The 13,490-nt window shown below is 30.3% G+C and overlaps 1 protein-coding gene across 1 annotated transcript; it reads left to right on the forward strand.

Moving 5' to 3' along the window:
- Positions 11,570–13,169, forward strand: LOC104758509 (protein kinase 2B, chloroplastic-like). Its single transcript, XM_010481393.1, has 6 exons — positions 11,570–11,575; positions 11,818–11,937; positions 12,011–12,096; positions 12,170–12,235; positions 12,316–12,546; positions 12,677–13,169. Exons 3-6 carry the CDS (start codon positions 12,036–12,038, stop codon positions 13,051–13,053), a joined length of 735 nt encoding a protein of 244 aa, XP_010479695.1. The 5' UTR covers positions 11,570–11,575; positions 11,818–11,937; positions 12,011–12,035; the 3' UTR covers positions 13,054–13,169.

The following is a 13,490-nucleotide window of genomic DNA, read 5'->3' on the forward strand; positions in this document are numbered from 1 at the left end:
TTTAAATAATTATGCATACTCAATTACTAATTAGTTATCAAATATGGAAATATAATATACCCATGTAAATGAAAGCTTAATGTAGAGGAATCATACATGTAGGATGGCTGTGATGTATTTCTTAAAATGTTTTTTTATTGGTTTTGAAATAATTGGAATCCCCATGTTGATCTCCTGCTATAGCTAGAGCACACCGTCTTGGCCAAACAAACAATATTTTCTTTTCATAGCATTGAAGTAGGATTGACTTGCAATGTATATCATTCTTTTTCCATGTCATTGGTTGAACATATATTGTATTGTTTAGATAATGATTTACTGACGTCTACACCGAGATACTACTACGGTACACTATTAGCTAAGTATGACAATATAAGTTTCATCGATCAGTAACATAGATAAAGCATAAAATTAAATATTGCAAGTCAATCTCACATTCACACCATGAAAAGTAACCAATATGGCTAAGAAGATACAGTCCCCGCATAAACATATTATATGCTTTTGGATGAATTTTAAAAAAATGTCTTTTAACCTATCAAAAAGTTTACTGATTCTTTTTTTTTATCTTTTTAGTTCATATAATTTTTATTTTTGCTTTTGCTAGTTTACAATTTTTTTTTGCATGCCCTTTAGCTTACAAATTCTTTTTTTTTGTGTGCCCCTTTGTCTTATACATATATTGGTATATGCCCAGTGGCGGATGCAGAATTATTTTATGTATGGGGCACAAAACACCTTATAATTAATAATACTAATTTTATATTATATACTATTAAATAAATAAATATTTTGATATCAAAATAATATATATTTTAATAACATTATTGTAAGTTTTAAAATACAATATATATATATATATTGTATTTTAATATATTAAACTGAAAATAAGTCAAAATTTTGAAAGTACTGTTTAAATTGGTTTATAAATATACTTAATTACATATACTATAGATATGTTTAATTTATTATTATGCCAGCAGAATACAAGATTAGCTCAAACGAGTTTAATTTATTAACTATAAAAATACACATTTACAAACTTACAATTCACTATAAAATGTTACAGTTTTCAGTAAGCTATATGTATCCTATACAATATAAATATATGAATTTAAATTTGTTAAAGTTAAGCTGGAAATAGGAAAATAAAATATAGCCAGAAGCCTATAATTTTATTTAAGAAAAAAGTGAAAAAATAAAGAAAATACGGAATGTAATAAGATCAAGTGTTCAACGACATATTCGAACTTACAACCAAAACGTTGCATAAGGTGTTAATTATCCAACTAAGCCAAAGAGTCTTATGTGCTATGCCTATACTTAGTAGCAAAATTTTAAAAATCAGTGTGGGGCACGTGCCCAACCTACCTATAAGGTGGATCCGCCCCTGTATATACCCCTTTAATCTACGGAACGCACTGCCTACCCTTATAGTTAAGTCACTGAGAAGATGAGCCCTAGACATAGCCTAGATATCGACATGAGGATTCTAATCACCAAACAACCAATAAAACATATTAATAAATACATCATAACCATCTTATATATATAGGCCTGATACCTTATATCATGCTAACATCAGACTTAAACAATGAAAATTTTAATTTATACTATGTAGTTTAAAAATATTCTATTTAGTTGAAGATGAAGAATATTTTTAGAAAAAACCTAAACCAGAAGAAATTATTGCTAACACCAATAAATTTACCACATAATCAAAAGAAACTTTTTTTTTTTGTTTGACATCAAAAATCGGAAGAAACTATAGAAACGTATCGACTATTATCTTGTTCTAACAAAATTTATCTCGATTAAACTAATAAAAATCGAGATCTCATGATTGAATAATTGGTTAAGATATAATTATTGAATACAAAATTCAAGATCTAAGACTTGTATAGATTTAAAAAATTAAGGACACTATAAATTTGAGATTATGTAAATATAATGACATGTTAATCAGCTATTACATAAATCTCATCTTAATTCAATTTCACATATGAAACCATTTACAATATCTAATTTAAAGAACAACTAATATAATAAAAACCCAACTATCGATTAACAAGTATATGAATTCGAGATTAGTGAAGATACCTTTAAATCTTTCATATCCTGTCAACTTAGATTTGGAATTGTTTATAAATCTAAAATGTTTTTGATGATTATCATGTTTCATACATAAATTATCTCGATTTTAACTAAAATAAGAATTGAGATCTCAGACTTGAATGGATCTGAATTGTAGATAATATTCAATACAAAAATTATAAAACTCAAATATCTAAGAATTGTATATATATTTCAAAAAATTATGGATAAGTACACAATGAATCGTGGAGTTCAGTACGACACTTAGTGTAAACATTGTGACTCGGCGGTGGAGATAATTAATCATACTTTTTTTGAGTGTCGACATTCGTGGGAGGTTTAGAATTTGTCCCCAGCTCCATGATAGGGAATTCCCTCTATAACTCGGTGTATTCGAATTTGGATTTTATCTTCTGGAGGGGGTCCTCTCATCCAGATGATCCGGAATAACATCTTTAGTTACCACGGATTCTATGGTCGCTATGTAAAGACAGTAGTAAAAAAAAATCCAAGGAGTAGAGGTAGAACCAACTGATATCATTGATCAGGCTTTGTGTGACAAATTATTATGGGAGGTGGCACACCCGTTCTCAGAGAATTTGTCGGGCACTTCTATTCCCTTGGCTGACCGGGATTCTTCTCCTCGGTGCCAGATTGATGATTCTTGGAAAGTAACAGATATCAATTTAGATTTGGGATGGTGGTGTTGTAATGGTGAGGAGAAGACCTTAATGTTGGGAGCTAAATGTCTTAGACGAAGCCCATCCCCACTCCATTCAGAACTCAAAACACTGTTGTGGGCTATGGAAAGAATTCTCTCTAGGGGATTGAGTTGTCAGAGGTTCGAGACGGATTGTGCTGAGCTTCTCGAGATGGTGCAGACTCCTAAACATTGGCCGGCTTTTTCGAACTCGTTGGATGATTTCACCTTGCTCAAGGAGTCCTTCCCTCTATTTACTCTCTCTAGGATCCCACGTGTGTCTAATTTGAAGGCTGATTGTCTCGCCAGATCTTCGATATCTTTTTTTCTAATTTTTTTTTTTTTTGTAAACTCTTTCCTTCTGATTTGGGCAACCAATCTTGAAATCCTATTTTAATTAATGCTTGGTCGACAAAAAAAAATGTATACAATGGGAGTTTGTGCATAACATGTTAATGAGTGACTAAATAAATTCCATCATAGTTCAGTTTTACAAATCATATATATAAAAGTAGAGTTTCAGTCTCTTCTTATTGGTCCACTTGGCAATGCAATTTTAACAAAAAAAAAAATTTTATATTAAAACACAAATTTAAAACAATTAATTTTCACATTTAACTCACATAATATAAAACTGAAATCTTTATACCTTCTCCCTATAAATTATGTATTAACTTTATTTCTCCACTAAGTTGTATTAATCAATTGTATTAAAACAAAACAATAAATTAGAATTGTAACTCTCATTTTTCTAAATGTAATTTTTCATCATTTCTCTTCCTATAAATACTCATTATTTATTCTCTTAGTTTATCACTCTTTCATTCTCTCATCTTCTTCCACTACTCCCAAATCTTTTTTTTGTTTTGTTTTGTTTTGTTTTATATTTTTTTTTGTTATTGTTGTTATATGGGTTATAAAAAAACAACTCAAATATCATTGTAAAAGCTTAGTTTTAGAGTTTGTATGATATGTATATCTTATATATTTATTTTAATCTTTTAAAATGTTTATCTCCATTTTCTATTTTATATTAACATCTTATAAGTCATTATTTTCATACTTCCTTACAATATTCACCACACAATAAGATCATAAAGTTGAAATGATCCATATGTAATTATCTATTATGTCTCTGGTTATCTCACATATTCATGTATCATTTTTAATAATTTATAAAGATCAATATAATATTTAAAGATCAATATAATTATCCATTTATCCATTTATAAAGACTATTTTGTTTTGTGATCCAATTGTTAAATCTGCAGAGATCAATATAATATATATATATATATATATATTTATATTTTTTATGATTTGAGGTTTTTGAAAACAAAAAGAACATAATTAAACAATTGGTTTTTTGTGTCTTTAATCAAAATAAAAAATGATCCAAAAAACAAAACATATTCAACTGGAACTTAAATATAAAAATAAAATATAATTTTAAAAATATCATTTCACTAAATTCTCTAAAGATGAAACCATTAGTATGAAATCTAGCACTATAAATTAAATTGATGAGTGAAAACCAAAAAAATATAAGTTATCCTTGGGATTTTAAAAATTATTGAGATTGAAGAATTCATATAATTTTATAAGAAAACTAATTTAGTTTGTCACTTAAAAAGTAATATTTTTTATTTTGAAATATTATGTGTAAGTGTTGAGTTTATATCAACAAACAACCAAATCATGTGAATTTTGATTCAGCCACTTGGTATTCCTTTTATTTTAGGTTATAAAAAATTAAAATATTTATTTATAATTAAAGACATGTAACTCCATTTAACTCAAATGTAACTCCTATCCAATAATTGTACATTAATTCATTCCTCCTACTAACTTATTATCTTTCAAGAGAAATTATTTTTGGTTAAATTTTAATATTTTTTATTTATTTTGGTTGGCTAAACTTATATTCATATTTTGGTTGGCTAAATTAATATATTTCTCATGTAAAATTATTGTTTATAATATATTTCTCATTTCAAAGTTTAAAGCAATATATCATATATATATATATAAGTAAGGTTTTGGTCTCTCCTTATTGGTTGATTTTCATTTAATGTTTTCTAATTTTTTTTTTTTTTTTATTTGCTTTCTAATTGCTTTAAACAATATTTAAGATCCAATAAACACAATACATTTAACTCACACATTAAAATAAAATTATAACTGAAAATAAAATAAATTATGCATTAATCATATTCTACCACTCAATTTTATTCAAACACAATAAATTACTATTGTAACTCCATAGTTCTAAATGTAACTTCCATCATTTCTTATCATATAAATAAGCATTCTCTCAATCTATCATTCTCTCATATTGACATTCTTTTACTATCTCATTTTCACATTCTTTCATTCTCTTCTACAATACCTCAAATCATTTTTCGTTTTTTTTTTATTTTTGATTTCTTATTTTTGTTGTATGGGTTGTAAAAAAAAAATGAAATATCATTGTAAATTGTTAATGCTAAATTTTAATTTTAGAGACTACATGATATATATTTTACATTGTTCTTATTTTAAAAGATTTATCTCCTTTATCTAATTTGGATTATTATCTTATAAGTAATCATTCTCTCTTCCTCTCCCACCAATATCAAATGTTGTTATATCTCATATGTGTTGTAAGAGTTTGATTCTATATTTTAATTTAGAAAGTATTATATATATATATATATTACATTGTTCTATTTTTTAAAGATTCATCTCCATTATCTAATTTGGATTACCATCTTATAGTAAACATTCTCTCCTCCTCTCCTACCAATATCAAATGTTGTTATATCTCATATGTGTTGTAACTTGTAAGAGTTTGATTCTATATTTTAATGTAGAAAATATTATATATATTTAACATTGTTTTCAATTTTTATTTTATTTATATAAAAAATATTTCTTTTATATTTCTTGCCTTTCTAATCTATTCATATTTATTTTTTAAATTTGCATAGTTAAATTTAAATTCACATATGTTGGTTTTAACAAAACAATCAACTTTATTTGAGAATTAGATGTTCCTATTCATTTTTAAACGATCAATGTGTAACATATAAGCATTTTGTCTTGCAATCACAAGTTCCATTTCCATTGCTTAACTCCATGGTTAAACTATAATATATGTTGTCCTATTTGTAGGAATAACAACATACTTATTTAATTTATTTAAAAGAGCAGATGATTAAACGAAATAAACATTTCTCCAAATATTATAATTCAATCAGTGAGTGTACTTATTACTTTGAAAAACTTTTACATTGAAGTTCATAAAATCATATAAGAAAACTAAAATACTATATCACTTCAAATTTGGAAGGAAACACTTGGTATTCCTTTTAAAAAAAGTCAAGACACATATAAAAATTTATTAATATTTAACTCACTTTAAAGACATTAAAGGTCATTTAACTCAAAAATAACTTCTATCCAATAATTTCATACATTCCTCCCACAAATAAATATATATATATATATATATGTTCAAGATTGTATTTAAATATTACATAATTTTTTAGTTAGCTAAATTTATAGTCACATATATACAATATATATACATAAGAATTTATATTACTTATTAACACCATAATTCGACCCATTATTTGCTTAACTCAATATTGGTTTCAAAGCCAACTAAAGAAAAACAGAAACGATCTTATTGATATTAGACCAAAACATGGGCATACAAACATAATCACTTACACGGAAGATATTTTAAAAAAATAACTTATTATTGCAACATCAACGTATGAAGGGTTTACATAAGCAGTTAATTAGAAAATCTATAATACAATAAATGTATTGGAAACAATATCAGTCAATGATAAGATTGGATCCTCAAAAGCAAGAAACAACATCTTCATAATTCATAAAAAATAAACGCCACAATTATACACATCTGAACGAAATGGTATAAACATATAGTGTATAAATAAAAGTGACGGCAAAGCCCGTATATGCCTAATTAAAACGAAATAATACAAAAGAGAAAACGAAAAAGACCAAAAAAAAACAAGAAAGTGCCAACTACACCACAACCCACGCGTTGCGTGGGGAAGCACCTAGTGAAATAAAAAATACAGTACATAATATGAAGAACATCTAAGATATTTATTATAGAAAAAATTAACTATCGATTAACAAGTTTATAAATTTGAGATTAATGGAGATACCTTCAAATCTGTTATGAATGTCCTGATAAGATTTAGAATTAACAAATCTGAAATGTTTTTGAACAGCGAGAAGATGACCATTACAATATAAGATGACATCTTTTTTTAGATGAATCAAATCAACACAGTATTTTAGGTTTATATCTTTTTTTTAGGGTTTTTCTGGATCGGATTTTAAAAATTAATTGGACCTTTCATTAGGACCGCATAATATTGATATTAGCATTTGGGCCCATAAATAACTCTGAGTAAAAAATATATATATTAGACCTTCCAAGTCCCACTCAAATCGGCGATCTTTAGAATTTGGATGAGAGATTTTACCAATTGAACTATTAATACTTGTCACTTGGTAGTAATAAAAATATACTCTCTCTATTCTAATTTAACTGTCATTTAAGGTTTTTGCACACAAATTAAGGAAACTATTAAATTTGATGTTTTGTCCTTCATTAATATATTTTATAATTTTTTCATTGGTTGAAACTTTAAAGCAGCAGGGATAAGATTAAAATATTCATCAAACATCTGCATTGAAAATCTAAAACGACAACTAGTATGAAACAAAAAATAAATCCTAGAACGACAGCTAAATTAGAATGGAGGGAGTATATAATACGGATGGCGTTTCTTAAAAGTTTGTTTAGGAATAGTGAAAAAAAAAACAACTCAAAACTCAAATAAGAGGGTTTAAAGATGGGCTATATTAATTAATAAACCCAGTTGACTGAAAAATTAAGTATTTACCCTTAGTTATTAATTTATTAGTTCTCTCTCATCCTTCTCTTTTATTAGATCATAATTATCCTTTTTCCAGCATTAATTATAAGAATGCTATATACCATATCCAGCAATACTGTTCATCGGAGATTAAAGTTATTGTTCACCCGATGGCATACCATACTATTCATTAATGATATGGTAAAATATTTTGTAATATTAGTATTTAATTATTTAGTTAACATGCTAAGTAATATATATGACGATAAGTTTACTTATTATATGTTCTTTTTTTTTAACCAAATATTAAATTAAATTAAAAAGAAACTCCTAAATTGGTTGTTCAAACTGGAGGAAAATAGTTTACAAAATAAATTTCAAAAATTAAAGATTTTGAAGAGCGAGCAAAACAATCCGTCCTTACATTGGAAACACGAGGAATCCTAGTCAGAATGAAAAAATGAAAAGATGATCTAAGCAAGGTAAAATCATCTAGCAGATGCGAGAAAGTGGGCCAATCATCAGGAGATTGTATCATCGCAACTAAGGTGTTGACTGGTTCTCCCGCTATCTCCCGCAAACGCTGCGTTTGCGGGTGGTAGCGGTTGCTAGCGATTGGAACCAATCACACAAATTGCTCTTAATCGCTCACAACCGCTCCAAACCACTGAATTCCAAAAGATGCTTCCCGTGAGCGTTTGCGGTTGCGGGCAATTGCGGTTAGATTTTTTTTTTTGTAAAAAAACTTAAAAGAAATCAGTGATAATGAAATTTTTTTTTGTTATATCTTCTATCTAACCGTTTTACTCATTAGGATGAGAGAAAATGAAGTACGGATACGATTGTAGAGATTATAAAATAAATAATTAGAAGAAAATAATATTCCAATTAACAATAATCCGGAAAACTTGATGTAAATTTAATGGCACATCGCACTTAAGTTCAAAAAAATCTAAATAAATATAATATTTCATCAGAAATTTTAAAAAATAAAATTATTTGTAAAAAATATTAAAAAATCACTAGTGACGCTTCTCAACTCTCACTTGCCCATTCCTACCGATGCAACTACTGACCCACAAACTAAGAGAAAAGAGAAAAGATTTACGATCTAAAGCATATGTTTTGTCATTTATCAAATTATTTGATTAAATTTTTGGTGAAAAGCCAAATGCATAAAGGAATAAGTATTTCAATATGAAATTTCTTTGTTTTTTGAATAATTATTTTAGTATTTTTTAAAGAAATTTTAATTAAAAATCAAGTTTAATAAAAATTTTGGTTTTTTAAATATTTATATATTATATATCACATTTATTATGTTCCAACCGCTATTGCACCCGCTGATCAATCAGTCGTAAACCTCCCGCAAACGCACCAATTTTAAACCGCTAAACCAGTCGTTCAAAATGCTTAATAACACTTAAAACCGCAATCGCCCGCTTCCGTAATCTCCCGCAATCACAACCGCAACCGCAGCGTTTGAACCAGTCAGACCCTAACTCTGCATATGTTAACTTAAATGCATATATATTATATGTTAACTTAAATGCATATGTATAGAGTTAAAATTATGAATTATTATAATTTATGTGTGTATGTATATATCAGTTCAATAAAAATATGCATCAGTACAACATTTAGTGTATAACAATTTATTTAATATGCTAAATAATTTGATATCGTGATAACTGGTAAGTTTACATGTTATGCATGTTTGTTGATTAAAAATTGAAATTAATGTTTTATTTATTTATGTATATCCAATAAAAAGATATTATGTATACCGACAGTTGTGTATACCGACAGTTGTGTATACCAAAAAAGTAGATCTTGTTCTTCCTCTTTTTTCTTTTGCATTCTGCGCTTAATTGAAGGCTGAGGATTTGCAGAGAAGATCCAAAAGTGAGCAAGTGACCTCTTATACCTCTTATACCATGTCTCTCTTTCTCTCTCTTTGGTGTAGTGGTGGCTCCGGTTTAATGGCGCAGAAGATCCGGAGTAAAGGCCCATGGTTTGAGGACGCCGGTGGGTTATCTTCGGGGCTTCTCGGCTCATCCGTTCAACTGGTCGCCGTGGCTACAGCAGAAGCCAAAGGGCGAGTGGTGGGGAGTACTGTTTTGTCAGGGTGGTTAATGGCTCAATCCTTTGGATTTTGTTGGCTGTCGCGGATCCAGGTTGCAGGTGGTTTGGGTGAGACGTCAGCCTCTGTAACTGCCGCGAATTGTGTATCATATTTGTCCATCGACATGCCAAAAGGTCATCTTTATTGTATTCTTGCTGTTGCATCTGTTGGGAGGTAGGTTCCAATGGCCTTCCTTGAGAGAGTAAAGGAGGATTTTAGCAAGAAATATGGTGGTGGTAAGGCTACCACTGCTCAAGCCAACACCTTGAACAGAGAGTTTGGGTACTTTAAGCTCTACTATCAGAATGTGGAAACAAAACCTTCCTTCTTTAAGTCTCTGTGATTATGATTTTAGCGAATTTTGTTGTACCTTCAGGTCTAAACTTAAGGAGCACATGTAGTACTTTGTGGATCATCCTAAAGAGATTAGCAAACTTGCCAAGGTTAAGGCTCGAGGTGATGGGTGTTATATATGATGGAGAACATTGAGAAGGTCAGATATGTGTATATATGACCGTCTCATAATTCAGTATCATTAATTTAAGTATATTCCTCATGTCTGGTTTGATCTTTCTTTATCCCCAGCTTTTGCTAAGCTACATGAGCTCCATGTAATTCATTTATTTGCAGGTCGTGGGGTTTAACTTTCAAGCCATGACATTCTTTTGGAGTGATTTCTGATCTGCACACAAGTGAGCATTATCTTTACCAAATTTAAGCCTAACAACAAGTCTTTGAGGTTCGACATTTTTCCTATCCACATATTCTTGGTAAAAACCTTAGAAGAATTGCTCCATGGGTTTTATTATCTTCAAACATATGGCATTAATTAACCTTCCATATTTGATGGGAGACGAAATTAGGAAGGGTGGCCTCTTAGATATTCAAACGCTTCTCTGATGAGTGATGAGGTAAGATAACAAATATGACTCTTACTTTCTATGACAATCCCTTCAGTTTCTTACTAACCTGCTTTAATTTTCGTTAATGCAAAGCTAGAGACAGAGAGAGATAGAGAGACATGGTTAATTGAAGAGATATTTTTCCAGAAAAAAGGTTAGTTGAAGAGATATGCTCAGTATGATTAAACAAATATATGTTGTCAAGATGTGGTGTATGATGAAACTCATTTATTAAACTATATGCTTCCACAGATAAGGATCAAACTTGCAATGATTGGTAGGCTGGTGATCAAGAGTTTTCTAATTTTTGATTCATAGATATCAATTGTGATTCATATGACTGCGAAAGAAATAATAGTCACTGAGTTCCACGCCAGAAATGCTATATTACATGTGTGAAGTAAAAAGTGTTTCAGAGTGGGAGCGACTGTAAGGTTTTCTCGGAAAGATCATGGATGTAGTTGATGTTTCTTTGGTCTGTGTCAACGTATTAATATGGGAGAATTGGAAAAAGGCATTTTTGAAGAAAAATTCATTTCATAGTAATGCATATATTCGACTTGGTCATCCGTAAATATTTCTTTAAATCCATAACTCCATCAGACTTATAAACGTAAGTGATGCTTAACTGTGCCTGGCATTGATTATTACTTGTAATCTTCTGGTTGCCCAATTGACTACTAGCAATGTGCAGCGTACAGCTACGCCAAACAACTTATTCGTGCTTCCAAATGACTCCTCACATTTGAATTTGCCTTCAGATAGAAAGCGATGAAGACAAGTTATGGAAGGCTGATGTTAGAGAAACAATTGAAGAACTTGCTGCTAGAGGAAAATAGTTCCTGAACTGGTATTTTCTCTTTTCCCTTATGTCCAGAACGTGAAAACTTAGAGAAGCATCCTCTTTGCTTCCTCGACACTGTTAGTTTGATAAGTAGAAGTTGGCATCAAATAGAATCAATCTCTGATGAAAGAAGATTCTTTCAATATACTATTGTTCCATGTAGAATTTAAGTAATCTCCATTAGTCCTGTTGACTTATCGAGAATGCTGATGGGACAGAACTGCATATGGCTTGTTTTGGATTTGTAGGCTATGGACAAGGAAAGAAAAAGAGATAGCTATTGTGACACACAGTGGTTTCTTGTTTCACACATTGAATGCACTACAAAGCGAGTGCCATCCAGATGTTAAGAAGGAAATTTGCGGCCAGTAAGATCCACACCCTTCGTGAGGAATTTTCAAATTATAAGTGAGGTTTTATTAATTTGCATTTGATTTGCAGCTTTGCTAATTGTGAGCTACGTTCAATGGTCATCGTCGTCGACAGGGCCAAACCGGCGACTGCTGCAATGGAAAATAAACAAAAAGGTTGGTTTCTCAACTTCTCTTGTAAGATTGCATCATCCGAATCTGGTGAAATTGATTGGGTACTCCTTGGAAGACGAACAACGTCTTTTGGTTTACGAGTATATGCCTAATGGTAGTCTTGAAAATCATTTGTTTGAAAGTAAGTAAGAATTAAGATCCAACATTTATGTTTATGTTACTTGGCATTGTTCATGACCTGATGAATCTTATTTATTCTAGGGGGTTCTAATGTGCTTTCTTGGTCACTGCGTATGAAAGTGGCGATTGGTGCTGCTAGAGGGCTTTGTTTTTTGCACGAAGCTAAGGATCAAGTCATTTACAGAGACTTCAAAGCAGCAAATATCCTTCTTAATTCAGGATTCAACCCAAAACTCTCAGACTTTGGATTGGCAAAAGAAGGTCCAAAAGACAACCGTTCACATGTGACAACCCAAGTCATCGGTACAGAAGGTTACGCAGCTCCAGAATATCTAGCAACAGTTTTCTCTTTGTTTGATGGTTCATTTGTTCCAATTTCAACTAACAAAACATGAAATTTCTAAAAACACATTGATTGGTCTCTGCTTTTGGTCTCTGTCAGGTCATCTAACAATGAAATGTGACGTCTATAGCTTTGGTGTCGTCTTGCTAGAGATTCTATCTGGACGTAGAGCAATAGACAAAACTAAAGCTCGACAAGAAGAATATTTAGTAGAATGGGCGACACCTTACTTGCGAGACAAGCGAAAAGTGTTTAGGATAATGGACACGAAGCTTGTGGGTCAATACCCTCAGAAAGCAGCGTTTATGATGTCTTTCTTGGCTTTACAATGTATTGGAGAGGTTAAAGGTAGACCATCGATGCCTGAGGTCTTGTCTCTTCTTGAGAAAGTTACAATTCCAAGACATCGAAAGAGTAGAAGCAGAGGTTTTGCTACTAACTCTTCTTCCAAACGGTTTCTCAGACACCCTAATTAAGGACTCAAAATCTCTTTGGCTTTTGGATCGTTTCTTTTGTGGAAATGGAATATAAAAACTTTTTTTTGGTTACGTCATTGATAATATAGAAGAATAAAAAAAGCTTGGCCATGATCTATAATTAAGATTTTAACCATACCTCATTCAGTTAGTGGCTATTAATTATACACAGTCATCATGATCATTGTTATGTGTAATGTACGTATATAAGAACATGTACATAGTCTACACATATGTGGATTGTATATGTACTAGTAACTATTTGCATGGAGAGACGAAAAGAGAAGTCTAATCCAAACCAAAACGCCCCGATCAAATTAACCACCACTAATTAACATTAATCATATCTCTCGTAAATCCAAATTTAACAGAGCTATCAATTCGCCGTCAATACCCCACTTCTCCTAATAGTTTCATCATCACTAATTCCACTTTTA

This window comes from Camelina sativa, chromosome 17 (assembly GCF_000633955.1).
Source record: "Camelina sativa cultivar DH55 chromosome 17, Cs, whole genome shotgun sequence".
Taxonomy (NCBI): Eukaryota; Viridiplantae; Streptophyta; class Magnoliopsida; order Brassicales; family Brassicaceae; genus Camelina; species Camelina sativa.